The following is a 24,408-nucleotide window of genomic DNA, read 5'->3' on the forward strand; positions in this document are numbered from 1 at the left end:
TGTGTAGCCCCTTAATTCGAACTAGTGGGAGGCTAGACCTCCCCAGCTTTCCCTGGTGGCCACTCTGGCCAACACCAGGGAAACTCTATTGCCCCCCTCCCAGCCCCGGACCCCTTAAAGGGGCACAGGCTGGCTACGATGCCCGTGCCAGGTGCAAGCCTGCCAGCACCCAGCCAGCAGACCCTGCACCTGGCACGAGCCAGCCACCCGATGCCCCCCAGCCCTCCCTCTCTTCCCGGGACGAGGCTGGCGGCTCCCGGGAGCTTGCCCAGGACCGCAAGAGGCGGGCACCCACCTGGTCCAGTGCAGACATCGTGGACCTCGTCGATGACCTCCACACTAGGCACAGGAAAGCGGCCGTCTAGGGCAGGAGAGCTGCCAGCCTGGCCATCCAGGAGCAGGTTTGCATGAAAATCAAGGTGGTCCACTGAGACCCCCGACCCTGAGCCCTGAGCTTAGAATGGCTGTACTAGAAAGGTCCATCTAGCCCAGTAGCCTGTCTGCCGACAGCGGCCAACCCTAGGGACCCTGGAGGGGATGGACCAAAGACAGTGACCAAGCCATTTGTCTCGTGCCATCCCTCTCCAGCCTTCCACAAACTTCGGGCAGGGACACCACTCCTACCCCCTGGCTAAGACCACTCCTTGGACCCAACCTCCATGAATTGATCTCACTTCTCTTTAAACTGTTCTAGTTCTAGCCTTCACAGCCTCCTGCAGCAAGGAGTTCCACTTTGCTTTGTGAAGAAGTGGAGTTGACTCTTTGCTTTGTGAAGAAGAACTTTCTGTTATTAGTTTGAAGCCTGCTACCCATTCCTTTACTTTGGTGTCCTCTAGTCCTTCTATTATGGGAACTAATGAAGAACTTTTCTGTATGCACCCTCTCCACCCCACTCGTGCTTTTATAGACCTCTATCATATCCCCCCTCCATCTCCTCTTTTCTAAGCTGAAAAGTCCCAGTCTCTTTAGCCTCTCTTCATATGGGACCTGTTCCAAACCCCTCATCATTGTAGTTGCCCTCCCCTCTCCCACCCTCTCTCTTCCCCTCTCCCACCTCCTTTTCCCAGTCTCCCCCAGTTTTGTTCAATAAAGAGAGATTCTATTTTTGAACACAATTGTCCTTTATCTTGTACATCAGGAAGGGGGGCTAGGGAGGGGTAAGTGGAAGGAGGTGAGGGAGGAATGGGGTACGAGCCCCCGATGGGGAGGACTGGGCTGGCTCTGCGGGCTTCTGGGGGTGGAACCTCTCCTGCAGCCCCCCAATTGCCCCCTCTCCCCAGATGGCAGCCCGCGGCAAGTGCAGCCGGTCTGATGTCCGAGTGCTGTGATGTGCCCAGTGTGGGTACTCCGGGCAATCCAAGCCAGGACTGCTTTGCAAGCGGGGCATCCCTGAGAACTGTCTGTCCGGGGTGGGGGTCGGGTCCCTTTAAGCACAGCCCTCGGCTAGCCTGAGACAGCATCTCCACGCTCTAAGTCCTCCTCTGATGCCCTGCCAGCACTGCTTCCGGCCATCCTTAACCCCGGTTCAGGGTCCACTCTGTGTGGACATGCTAGTTTGAATTAGCAAAATGCTAATTCGAACTAGTTTTTTAGTCTGGATGCGTTAGTTCGAATTAGCGCTGTAGTGTAGACATACCCTATGAATATTGAAAGGCCTTGTCACTTCCAAAAATTGAGTGATTATAAAATATATGTAGCATCTTAATATGCTTGATCTTTAGAGTTCATACCAAGAAATCAGATTTGACTAGATAGGTCTTTAAATTGCAATAATTTTTCACACAATAAAAAAAACCCAACAAAATCTAGGTCTGCATTTCTCTGAAGCAATAAATCTTCTTTTCCATTTCAGTCTCCAGACATGCAAGTTAACACTCATTATGCAAAATTAAAGTGTCATATTTTTAGCTCCTGTGTTATTCACACCTCACTCAGAATACCTCATATAGAAAGATTTATAGTAAAAATCCTAATCCTTTTTGGTTTAATTCTGCAAAAAATATAGTTTTCATGTTTGTTACCATTATACCATTACCACAAGGACACTGAGGACAAAAATTCATGATCCTATCCACCTGAAAGCAGCCTCCACTGCTTTCAGTCTGACAGAGAGCCTGTGGTTCTCCCGATTGATACCGTTGAGAAGGCTGCACTTCTGAGTTTAATAGACACTTCGTTATGTAACTGCCAATGCCTACCCTTTTAAGTAGCATAGAGTCTGTCACAGACTGTGCCCAGTCTATTATCATGCCTAGTAAACTGGCTCATAGGAAACATGCTGGGGGAATTCACTTTTCATTCTTCATCTGAATAACCATCCAAGAGGATAGATATGAATCTATTAATATCAAAGCAAACAGATATTCTCAGTACTGTAACTCCTTTCCCAACTCAGGTCCTATTAGGGTTGCTTACTGCCTAATTGCACAAACTCAAAGAGCTACTCCTGCCTCTCCTGCCTCCTCTTTGAGGCTGTGCCCCTGTCCTGTCATTTCTCTGAGGCACTGGATCCCCATTCACTCCACCCCCTTCCTCCATCTCTTGCTCTCCCCCCACCCTCACTCATTTTCACCAGGCTGGACCAGAAGGTTGGTATATGACAGGGATTGTGGAGTGCAGGCTCTAGGACGAAGTTTGGGTGCAAGAGGGGTGGAAGTCGGACCCTTGGCAGGAGTTTGGATGCAAGGAGAGATGGGGGCTGGGCTCTGGGAGGGAGCCTGGGTGTATTCTCTGGGCTGGGGCGTAGGATTGGATGCAAGGTGCGAGCATGGGGTACAGGCTCTAGGAGGACGTTAGGGTGCAGGTTGTGGTCACTAGGTTGGGGCAGGGTATTGGGGTGCAGGAGGGAGTCAGGTTGGCTGTGGAAGGGAGTTTGTATGACAAGTGTAGGCTGGGGTAGGGGTTGGGAGTGGGAAGAGGTGAGGGCGGCTCTTATCTTGGGCAGCTCTTAAAAACAGCCAGCTCTCTCACAGTGGCACATAAGTGCAGCCAGGGGGTCTTTGTGTGCTACTGCCTACAGGCCCCGCTCCCACATCTCCTACTGACTGCAGTTCCTGGCCAATGGGAGCTGCAGAGCCAGCACTCAAGGAGGGGGCAGTGCACAGACACACGCTGTCCTCCCAGGAGTGGTACGGAGTCAGGGAAGGTGAGGGAGCCTCTGCTGCCGTGCTGGACTTTTAGCACTCAAAATCTCCCAGTTTGGCTGAAGTAGCCCTCAGAAGTTAGTGTGTGATTCTAGGAGACTCCAGATGAAAGCAGAAGGGTGGGCAACCCTAGGTCACATCTCCACACCCCAGGAAGGAGGCCTTCCATTTTCCAGAAGCTTGATGTATCTTCTACCTCAGTTTGTAAACTTTCCCCCACACACAACCTCTCAATTTTTCTCTTCTATCCTTAAAGAGAAGTCTGCAGGGCCCTAGCTGCATCTGTGCTACCTCACATTGTCGTTTAACTATTCAGATCACATCATGCATTAGAGCATACAGAAATTCAATGTAGAGATACTTGGGCCTAGTCACAAATCAAAGAAAAACTTAGGATTATCTCATAAGAATGGTCTTAGAAGAAGAGCTTTCTAAATCTGTGTTCTAATTTGGGAGCTGTAGAGCTCGATTCTTTTCAATATCAGATGATATAATTACTATAGAAAATAACTCTGTAATGTTTGGCCATATATACAAGCTAATGTACATTAGTAAAATAACTATTTATTCAATGCTCTGTAATACAGTGTTGCTTAGTGATTATTGTATTAATCTTCTATTATATCCAAGGAAGCTTCCTTCAGTATTCTACCATTTCTGTCATCTTTCTCATGTTGTTCTCCATGCCTTCATGTCTATCCTGGCATGATTTTTCTTTACAAATGGTAATAGGCTCTTGGCTTGGCTTCTAACTGGGTTTTTAGAAAGTCTAGTCACCTTTTTGTTTCATTTAATAGAGACATATTGGACAAATTTTTTTAAAAGTAGAAACCTACTTGCACATGCTAATATGTCTGTGAACTGATGACTACATTTGCATGTGTAATTACTGTGACAGACCATGCTAATTTAATAATTGAATGTATAGATCACTAGTTAGACATTGTCATGACTATTTGCATGTGAAAATATCAAACTCCCATTGATTTCAATAGGACAAGGATTTTAACCCTGATTTGCCCATAAATATAATAATGACTGTGTTAGCCTGTGTCTAAGAAAAGCATGTGAAAATAACTATCTGATTTCATATTCCATTGCTAAAGCTAACCAATTTTATGATAAAACTTCTTTGGAGTGATAATTCAATTGCAGGGCTTTGTATCTTCATTCCAAGAGGTTTGTAAAGCAGACTCATGATGAGTTCTGTAGATCTTTACTAAACCTTCTACAACATTGATGCTCTGGGATTGGAAAATCTAGTCATGGTTTTATTTTATTTTTTTCTAGCTTATATGTCAATATCAGCAGTAAAAATTCTATACTTGTAATTCAGTAAACAATGTGTAGAACATAGATGTTCCAAATAAGAATCCTGCTCATTCTCCCAGTCTTCTGGTGGCTTGGTAAGACTACCAAAAGTGAAAAAGAAGGCAACTCTTATTTTTGGCACTAAAATCAGCAGATATAGTTCTGAATACACCCATGGAGTTCATCTGCTAAGTTAAAAAAGTTACCTTGATCTATATGATCTAATATTTGGCACCTAATGTAGATAAGGGAAAATGGTGAATAGTATTCACTCTTGAATAATTTACTTGTCAAGCCACCACTATTACCTATTCAAAAGCCTCCTAAAACTTCATTTCTTCTTTGGAGAAAACAATTAATTACAATTATGTTAAGTACATTTTTACTCACCACAAAATGTATATGAATTATTAGTCACCACTGCATGGTTCTATTGATGTGAATCTGCCCTCTTCTTCCCCATTTCCCTCCTGTTTGTTCTCACCTTTGTGTGTGTCGTTTCTGAATCCTAGATTGTAAAGTTTATGGGGATAAGAGTTTTGTCCAGTTCTTTGTTTTGTAAAGTGCTTAACACACATGGGAGTAGCAGTAGCAGCAGCAGCAATAATAATAATAATTAATAAAACAATTATTCAGGTCATTGGGAGCTTTTGAGTGCCCTACATTTTGAAAATCAATCAGGTTTCCACATATGGATTTAAAAACCTAATTTAGGCTTCTGCTTTTGAAAATTTTGGCTAATGTGTAGATGTTCACTACTGTCAATTTAGCCACTCTGACCAGCAAGAATACAGAACTTTCTTAGCTAGAAATGATCTTTGTATAGTAATTGAAATTGTATCACTAAAACAAAATCAATGTGGCATTGTATTTTTCCCATTTTTATCTTATTACAGTAATAATGACCTTGCAGCAGGACATTTCCTGGGGATTAAGATTAATGACTGGCTGTGCTTCAGGCCCTCAACTATTCCCAGTCAGTCTTTAATCTCCAGGAAATGTCCTCTGCCAAATTCGTTACTGCTTAAGTGCTGATCTTGCAACCCTTTCTCACTCCATAGTCCTGTTGAAGTCAGATGAACTACTTGTGTCAGTATTATAAATGACAGCAGGGGCTGCAGAATCAGACTCAGAGTACTGACTCATGTATAATTAGGTCCTGATCCAAAGGCCATTGAAGTCAGTGGAAAGATTCCTGTTGATTTTAATGAACTTTGGATTAGGGCCTTACTGTGGGAAGCTGCAGACAATCATCAATTTATCTTTATTAGGAGCAACTTACAGGTCTGTGAATATTCCATCCCTCCTCTTCACCTGTGTGTTATCCTCTCACCAGTCTCTACAGTTTCTTTCATGTTCAAATACTGCTGTGAAATGATAACAGTGATTATGCAGCTCAAGCTTTCTATCATATCTGCCTATTTTAGAGGTTCCTATTGTGCCCATCATTGTAGCATATAAGTGCTTCACAGGTGGGTTATCTTAATCTTTTGAACACAAAAGTACCATGGCTTAGTCATTATTCTCAGAAACATGTTTTGGGGTTTTTTTTATGTTTGGAAATAAAAAAACTTCCATATCACTTTTTAATGTCTCCCTGAAATGACTTCATATTTTTAATACAGGCAGTCCCCGGGTTACGTACAAGATAGGGACTGTAGGTTTGTTCTTAAGTTGAATTTGTATGTAAGTCGGAACTGGCATCCAGTTTCAGCCACTGCTGAAACTGACCAGCGGCTGACTACAGGAAGCCCGAGGCAGAGTTGCTCTGCCCTGGGCTTCCTGGAATCAGCCGCTGATCAGTTTCAACAGCGGCTGAATTTGGACACCTGGGACAGAGCAGCTGGGGCGCTGCCGGGTAGGTCCCCGCAGCACCGCACCTCAGCGCTGCGGGGACCAACCCTGCAGCACCCCAGCTGCTCTACCCCAGGTGTCCCCAAGTCAGCTGCTGCTGAAACTGATCAGCAGCTGATTCCAGGAAGCCTGGGGCAGAGCAACTCTGCCTCGGGCTTCCTGTAGTCAGCCGCTGGTCAGTTTCAGCAGCGGCTGACTTGGGAACGCCTGAGGCAGAGCAGCTGGGGTGCTGCCGGGTTGGTCCAGTAGCACTGAGAAGCGGTGCTGCGGGACCAACCCGGCAGTGCCCCAGCTGCTCTACCCCAGGCGTCATCGGCGGAAAAGCCTGGTCTGCTGGGGGGGAGGCGCACTAGCTGCGCCTCCCCCCCAGCAGACCAGAGAGACGCAGAGCAGCTTTTCTCGCCCCGGAGGACGCGGGTGGCAGGACCGCGGCGCATCTGGGCCTCCTGCCGCTCGCGTCCTTCGGGGCGAGAAAAGCCCCGTTCGTAACTGCGGATAACTCGGGGACTACCTGTATACAAAAGTGCATTTCATTGTGCCTCTATCTATTTTACCTTTCACATTTTGTATTTAGAAATACAAATCTCACGCTAAGGTAACGTTATGTATTTTAAATTCTGACCCTTCACCAATTTAACAGTGGGAAGCTGGGGTCTTGGAATTTCAATTGAAAAAAAATAGGATTGTTGATCTTTCCTCCAGAAAATTAGATAAAGGCACTAGGCTGTATGAAAACAATCCCATAGGATTTAAAAGAGCATGTTATATTTCTATAGAATGTTTAAACTAACCTATAGAATTCTATAACAAAGATATAATTCTCTAGTATATTCTATACAGTAGTTTTAAAATTCTTTGGAAGGGATATCATCCTTTATTAAATCCCATGGCATGCTTTATGAGTTCAGTAAACCTTATTAGTTTCATCCCTACTAAATTCTATAGGATATTTCTGTAAGTGTGGATCTTTCAGTAAGAGCTAGCCTGCCCACCATTTTTATTTAACATGAAAAAGTTCTGATGTTATATTTAATAAAACCCAAGAGAATAACCTCTACCATTAAAACTGTGTATTTAAAATTGCCTCCATGAGCCAAAGAAAAGATCATATGGAATGATTTATTTTGTGCTCTTAACCTTTGCCCTTTTACCTCTCCTTTCTGAATTGATTCCATTGTAGCTACCTTTTGAACTGGACCCCGTGAGATATCCAGCAACTCACAGGATCAGACCTATAGTCAACATTTTAACCATTTAAAAATCTCTTGGGTAAATCCTGATTGATGCACACTCAGCATTTACAGAGACTTGCCAAAACTCTGCAGCCTGCCAAGCTTCACATCTATAGAGCACTATTTCATGTAGTCCTATGGTAAAAGAGTGGAGGTCTTTCTTTCCAACAGCCGGCATGCTATCAGCAACCGCTTCTCTCCATGGGGTTGGAATCCGGGACTCTGTTCTCCCCATGGTATATATTGAAAGGGAGTTGCCGGGGAGTGACATTTTCATGAGGAAATTCCTCCCCTTTTAGTTCCAGCTAAGTGACAGCCGGGGAAAAGGGGAATGACCAAGTGATGCCTTCTTGAGGGCCAGCTGACGATTCTGAAAGGCAGGAAACAGCCCAACAAACAACAGGGTTCAGAGTATAGACAGGACTACAGACTCCTCCAACACTGTCCCCACCACTTTCACCAGAGAACATTTTGGGGACTAGACATTCCTTGAAGCTCTCATCTCCCTTTATAGGCGGCTCCTGTTTGTGTAACTCCAAGTCTGCAGTATCTTCTGTATGACATCTACAGGGGAAACTTGGGGCTGAAACCTCTGGACAGCTTGTCCGAGTGGTGGGAAGCTCATCTTTGCTTTAGCAGGATCTATCCATTGAATGGATGAATGGCAGCTCCATGGCTGAGAAGTTGTTTCATATTATGCCCACCTGACCATTCATAGACTCATTTTGGGTGGCTCATAGTTACTCTGAGAGAGTAAGGGGCCTGAATGTCCATCAAGATTTGGCTTTGTCAGACTAATGAAGAATATAAATCCCAACCTCTCATCTGTAATTCCTTATAAGAAATGCTACCTTTTTAAACTTTTGCTCTGTCCAGGAGTCTAATAACAGAAACAAAGAGGCACATAATGGAATTTTGGTGGCAGGCTAAATTCAAATGATACACAATTGTTCATCATCAGATGCAATTTAAATAATCCAGACATGTTCTAAAGGGTAACAGTTATTTATTATTTCTAATCAGCTCCACATGGAAAAAGAAAACCTCAGTAAAATGTGCACCAGTTGGTCTCTAGAAAACACCATGAGACTCTATGCCCTTTACTGAATTTTTCTCTTCTGAATGTCATACCTCTGGCTCTTCTTCAAGGAGTAACCTTATGGGCGCTCAACTCTAGGTGTTTCGGTGCTCCTGTGCTTCTCATAAGAACTTTTTGGCAGCAGTACTCCCCAAGGTGTTGGTGCGCATGCGTGGCACCGCTCGCCTGGCAGCAAACATGCTGGTGTGCACATGGTGTCCACCGCTCCTGGTTCAGTCGGAACAGAGCAGCGCTCCATGATTCTTTAGATAGATTTAAAGTTGCTAGAATAATATAGCATTAAGTGCTTAGGTAGTATTCACGGTTCTCCCCTATTGTTAGTTAGTTTTTAGTTAGGGGTTTTTTAAATTCTTTTCTTCTTCATTGTTGGTTAGCATAGACTTAGTGTTAAACATGCCCGGTTCACAAGGCTTTAAGAGATACCTGATCTGCAGGATGTCCATCCCAATATAGGATGGGCATGCCCGGTGCATTAGATGCCTGGGCAAGGAGCACTCATCCAAATCCTGTCATCACTGTAAAAAGCTTTCTACTGGGTCACTTAAGGCAAGAGAGCTCCAACTCAAGCTCCTGTCTATGGAAACCGAGAGGCCGGCGTCGGAACAGCTGTCCACTACATCACTGTCCTGCACCTCTCCAATGGTGGTGTCAGACCAGGGCACAGCACCAAGTGATGAACCCTCCACAAAGACTGCAAAGAGGAAGCACTCTTGGCCTCCAGCCGATAGGCCTATGAAGAGAACATCCCCACAGTATAAGCCCTCTTCATTTAGGACAATAGCTTCAAGGGACGTGCAGGTACTGGGGAAGTCTTCCAAGGAAAAACCCCAAGGGGCAAGTTCATCTAAGGAGGTACGCCCTGTAGTCTCTGTGTCTAAGCACAAGAAGACCTCATTTGCGCCATTGGTACCAAAACCCTCAGTACCGATGAGATTGACACCAATCACACCTTCCCAACTGATAGCAAAAGGGCGCCCAGAGCCCACTGCATCTGAACCTGCGAAGTCGGTACTATCTTTCAGTACCGGGAGTCCTCTGGCACTGCCAATTTCCAAGAGACAGGATGACACGGTACCGCAGTGCACCCAGCCTTCGGGATCGGCGGTACCGGTCTTCCTGCCATCAAGACCACTGATGACGCAGGAAGACCTGGTGGTATCATCGATAATGGGGGTGCCTCTTTTCAATACCAAAAAAACACCATCATCAAGGGGTCCTAGTACACTAGCCACTTGGGCTAGCTCGGTACCGCGCTTTACCAGCGATTCTGAGGATGAGCAAGACATGCCATTTTCTCCATGCCATTCCTCACTGAAGACAGTGGCACTGACCCAGCCACAGGTTCTCTAGACTCAGTTGTGGAAACCTTTACCATGGCTTCTCCCATTCCTCTCCCGCAGCCATAGCCAGGGTGGGGTCCAGCAAAGGTGTAACTATCTCCACCTGTCAGGCCACAACCACAAGTGGCCCCACAATTTCCTCCACCACCCACAACAGAGGATATGCAGGAGAAGATTGAGGACCTCAGTGAAACCCAGGGCAAAGACACAGAGCCTCCTTCACACATCTTGTCATGTTCACCTGACAAGTCTATTATGCCACCCCTGACTACCATGGACAATGATTTCAGGTCATTCCAGGACCTGTACAATATGGTTGCAGACTGATTAGACATCTAATTGGTTGAGGTCCCAGATATACATCACAAGTTAATGGATATTCTTCAAGCCTCCCCTTCTGGTAAAATAGCATTGCTGGTTAATGACATGATCCTGGATCGAGCCAAGATACCTAGGGAAGTACAAAGTACAGTTAAAGATCTGCCCTTTGAAGGCCAAAAACTTTTCATGGACAACACAGATACATCATTACACTCTTTAAAAGACTCAAGGGTGACCCTGAAAACCCTCGGTATGTATGATACTCAGCAGAAGAAAAAGGTTAATTGCCTATGCACACTCAGGGGTAGAGGAACATCTTATCCATCCCAGAGACCTTATGACCAGAGGCACCGTCAGAGACAGCAGAGTCAACCACAGGACTAGCAGACAATGCCTCAATGGAAAGCAGATGTTTTGAGCCTCTGGTCAGGGGTTCAACATTGTTTCCTCATGCCAGAAATTACAGATTTAGCCTGCAGCCTTTCTACAAAACCTGGGCCACGATAACTGACAAGTTGGCCCTAGAGGCCCTAAGCAAGGCCCTAGCCCTCCCATTCACAAGATTTCCACCTATCCATTCCCTTTCCCGATCCCTCTTCAGGGACCCTTCTCACGAGCCTCTGTTACAACAAGAAGTAAAAAATCTGTTACGGGGGGGAGGCAAGAGAAATCGTACCAGAGCATCACAGGGGAAAGGGATTTTATTTGAGATACTTCCTCACACCCAAAAAGTCCGGGGATGGAGGCTCACATTGGATTTATGAAAGCTGGACAAGTTCTTAAAAAGTCAATGATTCACAGTGGTGATGCTGGCAAAGATAATTCCAGCATTAGAAAGAGGAAACTGGATGTCGTCCCTCGACCTTCAGGATGCATACGTTCATATTTCAATATGACCTTTCCACAAGAAATTTCTCAGATTCATACTGAACATTCAACATTACCAATATCAAGTGCTACCGTTCAGCCTCTCAGTGACCCCCAGGGTTTTTTCCAAAATTCTTGCTGTGGTGGTAGCTCATTTAAGAAAACCAGGCATATTAACCTACCCATACTTGAACGATTGTCTCATAGTAGCCTGAATGCAAAGGCAGGCAAAACAATCCACAGAGGCCACAATCAGACTGTTTACAGAACTGGAACTACAGATAAACATGCAGAAGTCCAATCTGATCCCATCTCAAGAACTCGAGTTTATAGGAGCCACACTTGACTGCATCCAAGCACATCTACCTCTTCCTAGATTCCACGCACTAGCAGCACTGCCAAGCTCCTTCATACCAACCCCACAGTGTCGGCTAAACAATGCCTGTCAATTACTAAGGCACATGTCAGCAACCACTTATGTTGTACCTCATGCAAGTTTACACATGAGAATCCTTCAAGCCTGGTTGCATACTTGCTTCCTCCCACATATGCATTCACTGCACAAAATTCTCAGCCCTACAAACAAGGTCAGACAGTCCCTCTCGTGGTGGCTGCAGCATGACAACCTATGCTCAGGTGTGCCATTCCACAGACCAATACTATCCAGTTACCATCACCACCGACTCCTATCTAGAGGGCTAGGGAGCCCGTATGCAAGACCATACGATCCAGGGCAGATGGCCCACCAATGAGACAAGCATGCACATCAGTGTGCTCAAGTTAAGAGTGGTAAAAAGGGTATGTGAACACTTTCTCCCTTTAATTCAGGGGAAAGCAATCAGGGTATATACAGACAACATAGCATGCATGTTCTACATAAACCGACAATTATGCAAAGAGTCAGTGGTCCTATGGAGATAGTGCATACTCCATCAAATACTCATATCCCTGGTATATCTCCCAGGTGAGCAAAATGTCACAGCGGACCATCTCAGCTGCTGTTTTCACCAGAAGCACGAGTGGGAGATACGCCATAGTACTAGAGATGCTAAATTTAGTGTAATTGGCTAATCAAATAGTCGTTGCTATTTGCATCAACTAGACAATTAGTCAATAAGGACGCCTCCACCTTTGAAGTGTAGCAATAATGCCAGGATTGTTGCTACACTTTAAAGGCAAAAGTACTGCGTGGAGCACAGGGCCAACAGGGGATTCAAGCAGTCCCCCACTGGTCCGTACTCCCTGTGGTGTTCCAAAGCAGAAGTGCCACATGGAGCCCAGAGTCAGAGTCCCAGCTGATCCCCGGCTCCATGTGGTGCTGCCACTTCGAAATGCCATGGGGAGCCCTGCATCAGGCTCCATGTGGCATTTCAAAGTAGCAGCTCTGCATGGAGCCCGGAGTCAGCGGGGGAGTCCCCAGCTGACTCTGGGTTCTACGCGCTGCTGCTGCTTTGAAGCACCTTCTATACATCCCCCACCCCTTGCTGCCTCCTTCTGATAGAGGCAGCAAGGGGAGAGGGTGACTAGTCAACTAGTGTGTCAGCTATCTAATAAGCATTTGCTGATGGGATAGTCGACTAGTCATTCACATCCCTATCTAGTATCTCCTCAAGCCCATACAACAAGGCCTCAGCCTGAAAGTTGGCCATGCTAGAGCTTCCTAGCTCCTCCTGCACTTCCCCAGCACTGCTCAGACCATGCTGGAGAGAGACTGACCTCCCTCTGTACTGAAGCCCCTCTTTTAGGACTTTGCCTGGCCCTAATTGACTGCCTTGCGCTTAATGTTTTGATAAAATGGCATTTACATCGTCAGTGCAAAAAAGCTGTACTTTACAATTTACTATTTATTAGTTTTATTGCAATTGCACCTTTGAATTTCAGTCATTGGCCAGTGCCCCACGTTGTGCTAGACACTGTCCAAAAACAATAGAAAAGTCCAAGTTTTGCAAGAACCATCATGAAAGCTTGACAGTCGAACAAGAATTTAGGGATCTGTTATAATAAATTTGTTTTTTGGTTTTTAGTACTTAAGCAAATATTTTAAAAAAAGAACTTTTTGTTTAAAAAAATTGTTCCCTTTTCTTCTGCATGCTGTGGTCCTAATAAAGTTCAGTCATACATCAACATCAGAGTCATTGTGATTTGCCATCTTGGACAGATGAAATGGACAATGAACAAATGATGAAAGATTTAAGATATTTATAGAATATGTAAAAGATGGGGAGTGAGATCATTTGGTATATAATCCAACAAACAAGAAATTCCTTCAAAATAACTTTTTCCCCTTTACATTCCATAATGTCTATTATCCTTTTATTAGTAGAATATATTGACTTTTTCATTACCTCTATTTTTCAATGTACAAAATGATTATCTTTTAGTAAATCCCTGCTAGAGGTTTACAACTATCATTTTGCACTTGTGCTCTGTTAACCTTTTCTGCTGGATCTTTAGCATTTTTTCAACATTGGTTTTTTTTGTTCTAAACCTAGCATCTTTTATGAGACCAAATCCAATTTTGATTCAAATTTAGATTGAATAGCTGCTAGAATTGTGCCTAGTAAAAACTTTGAAGTGGTCTCTATTACCGTGTGTTAGATAGTAGATCTCTGATCACCTAATTCAATTACCTCAAAAGCAGTAATGGCTAGCAAAGACTGCAGAGGGGATTGTGAAGAGAGAGAAAACCTAATCCCCTTTGTAATCATGATCTGGATTTTTCTATCACTCCTCACTCTCTGATCATCTTCCTTCTTTTAGGAGACATAAATAAAAAGCAAAGGAGACTCCATAAAGTGTTAAAAAATAAAAAATTATACTAAGGATTTAAATGAGAAAATATCCTCAAAATAGAAAGACTGTATGGTTCATCCAGCTCAAAATATAACCAAGGAGAAATTGACTATTATGATTGCACAAATCTTGATTACCAATCCATAAATAATATAATAGTGCTCTACTTCTTTACAGTCACCTCCAAATACACAGTTAATCGAAATACAATTACACACTTTCTTTAAAAAAAACAAAACAGCTAGGCTACGTCTACACTACAAGTTTTCTTGTAAAAAAATATGCTACTGAGGGACTCATTGCAGGAGTCGTGATCTCATTTGCATATTTTTTGCCAATCCGTTTTTGCACTGGGGTTTTTGCATGAAAACAAACAGTGTGGACATTTTCTTTTTGTACAAAAGCCCCTGTTGTAGTGTAGACATACCCATACATACAATTAAACTCTTCCACTTTTCTCCCACACTTGTCCTTCGTGAACAGTTTATACCATCCATGACAATGGTCCAGTCATGTGAGTTACCCCACCAAGTCTCTGTTATTCTAATCCCATCATTGTTTCTTGTTTGTGCCAGAACTTCCAGTTCTTCCTGTTTGTTTCAGGCTTCTTGTGTTGATGTACAGGCCCCTACGATAACTCACTGATTGCTCTACTTTCTCAGAATGAATCAAGAGGCTACCCCTGTTGCACCTTCCTCCTTGTGTTTCCTCCCGGTATCCCACCTCTTCAGGTACCTCAGAGCTTTGATCACCAGACATTGGAGAACTCAGATTAGCCACTAAATTATCCAGCCTGCCTGCAAAGATGTTCTTCCCTCCCCTCATTATGGATCCCATCTCTTTCTAGCAATCCTGGTTCCTGGAACAAAATCCCATAGTCAACGAATCCAAAGACACCACCTGTGCAATCATGCATTTACCTCCACAATTCAATGGTCACTACCTGGGCCTTTTCCTTCAACAGAGATGATAGACAAGAACATGACTTGTGCTGAAGACAGTCCAGAGACAAGCAACAAAAATGATAAAAAGTTTAGAAAACTTGACCTATAAGAAACGATTGAAAAAATTGGTTATGTTTAACCTACAGAAAAGAAAACTGAGGGGGTCACCTGATGATTATCTTCAAATATTCCAAGAGATGTTATAAAGAGAATAGTGGTCAATTGTTCTCTGTGTCCACTGAAGCTAGGATAAGAAGTAATTGTCTTAATGTACAGCAAGGGAGATTTAAGTTAGTTAGAATGTTTTTCTTAATATTTTTTGGATTGATGGGTATGGGAATAGGTTGCCAAGGGAAAATGCAAAATCCCTGCCATTGCACATTTTTGAGAACAGGTTAGACAAATCCTGTCAGGGATGAGCTAAGTACACTTAGTCCTGCTTCAGCAACAGGTTGTTTAGGGAAGGGGGATGGTGATCTCTTGGGGCTCATCTAGACTGCATTCCTCTCTTGAAAGGGGAATGCAAATGAAGCAGATAGAAAATTCAAATGAAGTGCAGATTTGCAAATCTCGTCCTTCATTTGCATAAGCGCTTTTTCAAAAAAGGGTTTTTTGGAAAAAAAACCGCAGTCTAGATGGGGTTCTTTTGAGAGAAAAAAAAACCTTTTTCGAAAGAACCCCTACTGAAAAAATAAGGAGTTTTTTTGTTTTTTTTTAAGAACCCCATCTAGACTGAGGGTTTTTTTTTTTTTTTGAAAAACCCTTTTTTGAAAAAGCACTCTTACGCAATTATGCAAATGAAGCATGAGATTTGCAAATCCATGCTTCATTTGAATTTTTGATCTGCTTCACTTGCATTCCTCTTTCGAGAGAAGAATGCAGTCTAGATGAGCCCTTGATGTCCCTTCTATCTCTATATTATATGGTTCTGTGTGTTGTAAGTGCATATGTTTACCTATCATGTCAATTCTACACTTATGCATATGCTTTATATTACTCATAGGAGTAGTCCCTTCAAAGAAATCCTGTGAGTAGTTAAATATACGCATATGTTCATCAGTCTTTCAGTGTCTTTCAGCTTAGCTAGTTATAGGATGAAATATTTTATCCATTAGTTTACAGTTGGTATTAGTAATCAGCTACAAATTAACATTATCCACAGACAACAGGATTTTAAAAATCAGACGAAAACAAAGCAAAACACCCTACCACACTGAAGGGTGTTTTCACAAATCTGGTTGTGAAATTTCACAAATTTCACTGACAGATAATGTATGAATCGGAGAGATAAAATACCCATGTTACATACGAGACAAATAATTGAATTATGAAAACTGAAAATTACTGGCAGAATTCTAATCCTACCAACAGGCATATCCTATGCCACCACATCACAATGCCTCATAATTCCATGTAGGCCAATTTACCACAAAAGTTGATGTGAATTTCGCCCAAGGATTTGACAGCCAAAGACTCAGATACCAGAAATGTTAAATATTATTGCCACTTATACTAGGCAGCAATGCATCACCTGGCATTATGCACATTACCAATGCATCCAAAAATTAATCTTTCAAACATAATTTCATGGAATCTGGCATTGAACAATTAGTTATGTTATTCAAAATTATTACTCTAATTGACGGTAATTATATGGTTACAGGCAGTCCCCGGGTTACATGGATCCGACTTACATCGGATCCCTACTTACAAACGGGGTGAGGCAAGCCCGCACTAGCTGCTTCTCCCCAGCAGACCAGGGAGACGCGGAGCGGCTTTTCTCAGCAGACACCTCAGCTTGAGAATAAAGGACTGAGAGAAGTGAGGTGTGGGAGAATAAAACTGAGCTCTGGAGAAATGTTTGGCTAGAGTTTCCCCTACAATATGTACCAGTTCCGACTTACATACAAATTCAACTTAAGAACAAACCTACAGTTCCTATCTTGTACGTAACCCAGGGACTGCCTGTATTTCTGTCTTAGATGCAATGCTGCAATTAAATGTTCTGTAGATACGGTAGATTTAAAAACAAACATTTTTAATTAGGCAATTTACCCAGCATTAGTTGAGTACTTAACAGAAATAAGTCTTTTTTATTTGGGGGGAGGAGAAGAGGAAAATGTACATGCTTTTTAAAAATGATTGTACTTTTCAAAAATGCATAGTTATTTTTATGAAGTTTACTTTTATTTTGGATTAAAAAAAGGATTGTTAAAATTTTTCTGTTTAATATTTTTAGTAATTTTTTACTAAAATCTTATCGTTTGCTATGTTTCAACAAAAGAAGGGCTATATTCAGTTTGGTTTCCAGTAACATTTTCTTCTAATTTTCAAATCTTAAGCATTGATTTAGCTGTGCCAAAACAGAGCACTACTCAAAATTTTTCTGTTTTATCTCTTTTCTATAAGGTTTATTGTGATGCAGTCCTATTCCAAGTTCTTCCTATTTTTTCTAGTTCATCTTCGTTCAGTCTCTTTCAACATTGGCTCAATTATGTCAATTTTGAGAACTATACTTGATTTGGTATTTCTGTCTCTTTTCTTTTTGGTTTTATAAGAAGCAATGCCATTCCAGGCATATTTCATTTTCCTGGAACAACCATACCTTACGTTTCTTTAAGTTATGATTACAGGAAGCTGTATGCTGAATTTTTTCAGGTCTTAGCTCTTACCATTTAGGACAAAGGTGGGGAAACTTTTTTGGGTCAGGGGCCACCCACTCAGGGTATGTCTACACTGCAAAGTTTTTCCGGAAAAACTACACTTACGTTCACACTGCAATTGCGTTCTTTCAGCAGAAAGTCAAAAATACAGGGGTTTTTGCAACAGCAGTAAACTTCTTTCTACGAGGAAAAAGCCTTTTTCTGAAAGAGCTCTTTTGGAAAAAGGCATGTGTGGGCTCCCTAGTGCTGGGGAGTGCCATGAACCTCAGGGGCCGGATCCAGGCAAACCAGGGGCTGCATTCGGCCCCCAAGGCCTGAGGTTCCCCACCCCTAGTTTTGTAGGTCTTAATCAAACAAACTCTCTAAAAAATATAGTATATTATTTGATAACTTCAGGCACTAATATCAACAACCTATTGGCTACGTCTACATTGGCCCCTTTTCCGGAAGGGGCATGTTAATTTCACGAGTCGTAATAGGGAAATCTGCGGGGGATTTAAATATCCCCCGCGGCATTTAAATAAAAATGTCCGCCGTTTTTTTCCGGCTTTTAGAAAAGCCGGAAAAGAGTGTCTACACTGGCCCCAATCCTCCGGAAAAAAAGCCCTTTTCCGGAGGATCTTATTCCAGCACCCTTACTACACAGCAGCCACTGCAATTGCTATGCAGTCTGGGTAGGGAGGAGAAAGCTTTGTGTGCTGTCCTTGCCCCCTAGCAAAATCTCCCAACTCCCATTAGCTAGTTTCCTGCCAATAGGAGCTGAGAAATTTTGCTGAAGGCAGGGGCAGCAAATGAAACCTCCTCACCACCACCCTCTCCCTCCCTGTGTTGGAGCAGAACCACATGGAACAGCTGCTGCCCAGCACATAGGCAGGGAGGTTCAGGTTCCTGCACAGCTGCTGACTGGGAGCCACCTAGGTAAACACCTCCCAGCCCAGCTTGCCTCTGATATCCCAACCCCTCTCTCCCCCCAACTACCTACCCCAGGCCACCATCCAAACCTTCTATATCCCCTCTCCCCACCTGCTCCCTCCCAGAACCTGTACCCCTTCCTACAGCCTCCCCCAAGCCAGAATCCTTTCCTGGACCCTTCACCCCAAGCTTCTGCCCCAGATCATAACCCCCTCTTTCATCCAAACTCCCTCTCAGACCCCACACTCCCTCCTGCACCTCAGTCCTCTAGTCCAAGCTCCCTTCTACATCCCAGCCACTGTCCAAGACCCTGTGCTCCTTGCACAGAAGTGTGGCCCTTGACTACTTACCAAAATCTTGGAATGGCCCCCCATTAAAAATTATTGCCCATCCCTTGTCTTCATGATAGGATGGATTGCACCATTAGTGAGCTGAAGAGTAGGGATAAAGTCCAGTGTGACCTAGACAAATTGGAAGAGTGAACCAATAGAAATCTGATGAGATTTAACAAGGACAAATGCAGTGTTCTACACTTAGGACAGAAGAATCCCATGCACTGCTACAGACGGGGGACTGACTGGCTAAACGGCAGTTCTTCAGGAAAGGGCCTATGGAATACAGCAGGTGAAAAGGTAGATATGAGTCAACATTGTGGCCTTGTTGCCAAGGAGGCTAACAACATATTGGGCTGAATTAGGAGAATTGCCAGCAGATTGTGGAAATTGATTATTCTCCTTTATTTGCCACTCGTGAGTTTTGCATTCAGTTTGGGGGGGCCCCACTATGAAAAGGTTAGGAACCAACTGGAGAGAGTCCAGTGGAGGGCAATGAAAATAATTAGAGGGCTGGGGCACATGACTTATGAGGAGAGGCTGAGGGACCTGGTCTCATATAGTCGGAAAAAGAGAATAGTGAGGGGGAACTTGATAGCAGCCTTTAACTTACCTGACAGGAAGCAGGGGTTCCAGAGAGGATGAAGTCAGGCTGTTCTCAGTAGTGACAGATGACAAAATGAGGAACAGTGGTCTTAAGTTGCAAAGGGGGAGATTTACGTTGGATGTGAGGAAAAGAACATTTTTATTAGAAGGATGGTGCAGACCTGAAATGTGTTGCCCAGAGAGGTGGTGGAGTCTCCATCCTTAGAGGTTTGTTTGGCAAGGTTGACAAAGCCCTGGCTGGAATGATTTAGTTGGTGTTGGTCCTGCTTTGAGTAGGAAGTTTGACTAAATGACCTTCTGAGGTCTTTTTCTACCCTAATTTTCTATGATTTTATGATATAGTTAAATTGCAGGATCCCTACTAGTGCCAGCAACATGCATTCTTATTGTGCATATTTCTTCTTTCCTTTTCTTATTTCTGTCAAGTTTGACAGTTTTTTTTTCTTCCTATGGCCCTCCTTTCGGTGGTGACAGCAGCAAACACAGATCTAAATCTGATTCCAATTATCTCCTCTTATGCTCTTCCATTGTGATTTTCTGTCTGCTGCCTGGGTATTTGGTTCTGTGTTGTTCACCCTTCCAATGTTGGAAATCACCTCTGCATCTCATCCCATTCCCAGCAGGTCCCCTGTCTTATACTACTGCCTTTCCATTCTATTGTTTCATCTGTTGCCCCAAGTTCTCTTAGGTAAATGTCATCTTTCCTGCATTGCTGTATACCCTTCTCCATTTTTCCCCTCTTACTGGCACCTTCTTTCCTGATTAGTATGTCCATCTCCTTATCAGTTGTCTTGTTCCCATGTGTCTACTTCCTCGTCTCCTCTCACTGCTCCTCTTTCCAATAGGGCTTCCTTTCATTCTTCTCTCTGTTTAGAACCTCTACACTGAGCCAAATTTTGGAAAAAACCTCCTCTTTTGGAAGAGCCCTTCTTCCTCATGGAAGGAGGAAGACTGGGCTTCCGAAAGAGCATGTCTGCTCTTCTGCAAAAAAAAAAAACGGAAGAACAGACGCGTTCCCTGGATGTGGCGGAGTTTTTCCAGGATACTACCGGTATCCTGGAAAAACCCTGTAGTGGAGACATAGCCAGGGAGAGTAAGTTTACATGAGGAAAAACTGTTAAATGTTAATTTAAACCCCATAATTAAGATAACCAGGGTTCTAACTAGATAATAGGTCCAGTAATGAGCTCCTTACTTAAGGACAATCCACACTGAAATCAGTGGGAGATTTGCGTGCGTAAGGAATTCAGGTACTATATCAATACCTGTTGATATGGCTCCTTCCCCACTCTGGCACGATAAATGCAGAAGTGGGGGCCAGCAAGTGTACCCCAAAACCTTATCTACCAGGCTTTGGTATAAAACTTCCTCAAAAAATCTTAAAACCCTAGATTTTGGGGATAGAATCTCTGCTGCTACCACCCAAATTAATAAAGAAACCAGGAGAGAGACCATTTGGGAAAATCTCACCCCTAAAGTAAAAAGCAGGATACCACCATTAACCAATACTAGGTTAATAAAAGGAAAAGAGAAAATTTTTATTATCACTACACTATTCCTGTTGGGAGCATAATGATTAGATGGAAAAGTAACAAAATAATATACTCATGGAGAAACTCCATGGGCCAAGAACTCAGTTACAAAGGAAAGCCAAAACATTTTTAAAAAGTGCACAGACAGCAGATCCCATACCCAAACCATAAAACAATGAAACCTAACAGATTTATGTAAACTTTATCCTACTTACAGAAAGTGAAGAAAGAATCTTTTGTTGGAGGAAGACATGGTGTCTGTCCCCCTCAATAGCTGGAGAGAACTGCCCAGAACAAAGGAGGGAAAAACCAAAATTCCTTTGTCCCAGTTTGAAATTCTTACCTACATTCCTATTGGCCACTCCACCTGGCTAGGTCAGGGACATAGTTAACCCCTTAGTCCCCAGGCTGCTGGCTAACCCTCTTGATCATGACACCTGTATTTTTAGGGTTAAAACCAACATGTACAAACAAGAACTTCCTTTGTTCTGGAACAATTTTTACAAAGCTATATAAAATCCTTTCTTTAGTAAACTGCTGTCTGTCCTCTAAATGAGACTGTGGGTAACATTTATATACATATAATTATGTGTATGGGGGCATTTACCTACCCATGAAGAAAAGAAAAGAAACTGTACAACTACCACTACATATCATTACATATGATCAATTCTTGTTAACATGTAGAATTTTTGTGTAACACAATCTTTTACAGTGAATAAGTGTACAGCACTTTAAAATCAAAGGGTACAACTACACTGTAAACTAAAGTTGAATTAAGATACGCAACTTCAGCTACGTTAACTGCGTAGCTGAAGTCAACGTACCTTACCTTGGCTTTTGGTGCTGTCTGCACTGCAGGAAGTCAAAAGAAGAACACTCTTCAATCGATTTCCCTTACTCCTCATGAAATGAGTGTTACAGAAGTTGGAGTAAGACGCCCGTTATTTTTAAATTATTGTGAAGTAATGGGCTTGCTGTGTAGACATGCACTTTATTTCAAAATAATGTGAGTTACTTTGAAATAATGCTGCTGTGTATATCTGCCAGTAGTGTTTAAGAAAAGGCTATAAGCTTTGTTTTTGTGTCAGAATTGTCCCTGAATCACATAGATGATCATTCCTGAGGCCATCTAACAGAAACAACCCTTTAAATTGAATCAAAACAAATGATCTTTTTAAGTGCTGGATTTACATATATTCATAATACCTTAGAATGAAAACTAAGATCAAGATGTCTATTAAAATTTACCCAAGTGAAACAACTCTGAATAGAACATGCAGTACATCAGCTCCAAATATTGGGCTCAGAACAAAATAAAGTGCTAGAATTTTTATAATTAATATCTTAAGTACTTTCCTGAATATGAGGGGAAAATAATTGATCTTAAAATCACATTATCAGCTTGTGAGATATCTGTAAGTCTTAGGCTTCCTATTGCTGCCAAGTGTTGGATATTTAGACGTGCCTATGTTTTACGTTAAAGCTCGAACTAAGTGAAAATGATGAAAAATGTTACATTTGTGCAAAAATTTTCTCTCGTTTATTTTTGCATTATTTGGATCCCTCAGCTTTTATTTTTCCATAACATTTAGGAAGACTGTAAGTTATTCACAGTGAACAATGGAAAAAACTAGAAACAACTTCACAGAAAAAATGAACTTTGAAAAAATTTCTGGATGAAGAGGAGATGGTGCCACACAAAAGCAGTATTATCTAGGGGAAAGATATGTGCTTGAGTGCCAGTAGGGTCCTCCTAAGTTCTAGTCCTTCTTCTGCACTCACTGGCCTTAATAAATCCTATGTACACATATGTGCTTTAACATGATGCAAGTATATGTTTCAGAATCCTATGGAGTAGGTAAATATAAATTCTCAAGACTCAGATGATAAGACTAAGACTAAATTATGTATTCACATTCAGACAGCAAGTCAGCATTAGTACCAGCAGTAAAACCTTTGTTTTTAGATTCCAAGCCTAGAGATCCAGTTCCATTCATTAGGCTATACATTTTCAAAAAGTGGAGGCCTTAGTTTTGGGGTGCCCAACTTGAAATACATAAAAGTAACTTGATTTTCAAAGGGCAAGGTCTCATTTTGAAAATGAGGCCTCTTTAAGGTATCACAAATCATTAGTCTCTCTAAAAGTTAGGCTATGTCTACATTGGCACTTTTGTCAGCAAAATTTTTTCAGTCAGAGGGCTGAAAAAACACAACCCTGGCCAATAAAAGTTTCACTGACAAAAGTACAAGTGGATCATCTGCACAGATGACCTTACGGCAGCAGCAATACAGCTGTGCTGCTATAAAATGTCTACTATTGACATGGTCTCAGTACTAAACTACAGAGATTGTCACATCTAGTTAAGTCACTTAACTAGCAAAGGACTTCTGAATTTACAGGGAAAAAATCAGTCTTCACCAGTTCAACAATCCATGTATGCCTGTTATTGTGCAGAAATTTTCCATAATCACCCTGAAATTTATTAAGCACATGTGCAAACTTTCAGATGTTTTCAATGTCTGCTGGTTCCTTATCCTTGTGTCTTTTACTGTGATGTTGTAGAGCTTGGATCATATGGAAAACTAAAATATTATGACACAATGACTGAAGAAGGTAAGATATATTTTAGAATTGTTTGTTTTAGCTTTTTACATTCTTTTTAGTGCCTTTTATGTGTTTGCTTTTTCCTTTGTGCTTCTTCCTTCTTTTGGAGGACTATGTATTTCCTCTTTGCATAATTTTGGTGGCAATACTGTGATACTACATCATTCTTTTTATTTTTATTTTTTTTGGTCATTTGCATTTGCAGTTTTGTTTTTCACATAAATACATCAGATGTTTTTGCTACAGTAAATTAGACATATATGTACTAGCAAGTATATACTATTATCTAATGTATACTATATCTGTATATTTTATATTATGTTTTTGACATAACACATCCTATAGATATGCTCTTTTGTGGATGACCTACCCATAAAGTCTGAAAAAATAATGTAATGACTTCAGTCTTCTGAACTATTCAACAGCTATGAGTTAACCTGATTTTTTTAAATCTTTTCCAGTTTTTCCTGGCATAATTTTAAGGGCATAGTTAACTTTAACACAGATATTAGCATTAAGATCCAGATCCTGCAAACATTTATAAGTAGGAAATACTTGGAGCCAATTTAATGCCTGGTGAAATCAATGGGAGTCTGGCAATTGACTTCAAAGGTCAGTGCTTATAGCTCTGGCTCAGGAAAGCATTGAGGCACATGCTTAACTTTAATCACATGTTTTAAGTGCAGTCAATGTTTCCTTAATTGGGAGATTTCCCTCAATTAGGAGGTAAATATTTTCAGAATCAGGGTCCATTGTGTAATTACTTGATTGCATCTGCCAAATGGGTGTTATAGTAGCAGTTGAACTTGTAATTGATTGCACATTCAAAGTTGAAGACCATTTTGAGGCTG

At 42.2% G+C, this 24,408-nt stretch overlaps 1 protein-coding gene across 1 annotated transcript in view; it reads left to right on the forward strand.

The window, feature by feature from the left end:
* Positions 1-24,408, forward strand: part of SLC24A2 (solute carrier family 24 member 2) — a 181,950-nt gene that overhangs the window by 97,933 nt on the left and 59,609 nt on the right. The window contains exon 6 of the mRNA XM_075931491.2: positions 23,516-23,566. Within this exon, the coding sequence (XP_075787606.1) occupies positions 23,516-23,566 (51 nt within the window). The remainder of the gene's footprint in view (positions 1-23,515; positions 23,567-24,408) is intronic.

This window comes from Pelodiscus sinensis, chromosome 6 (assembly GCF_052426305.1).
Source record: "Pelodiscus sinensis isolate ZL-2025 chromosome 6, ASM5242630v1, whole genome shotgun sequence".
Classification (NCBI taxonomy): domain Eukaryota; kingdom Metazoa; phylum Chordata; order Testudines; family Trionychidae; genus Pelodiscus; species Pelodiscus sinensis.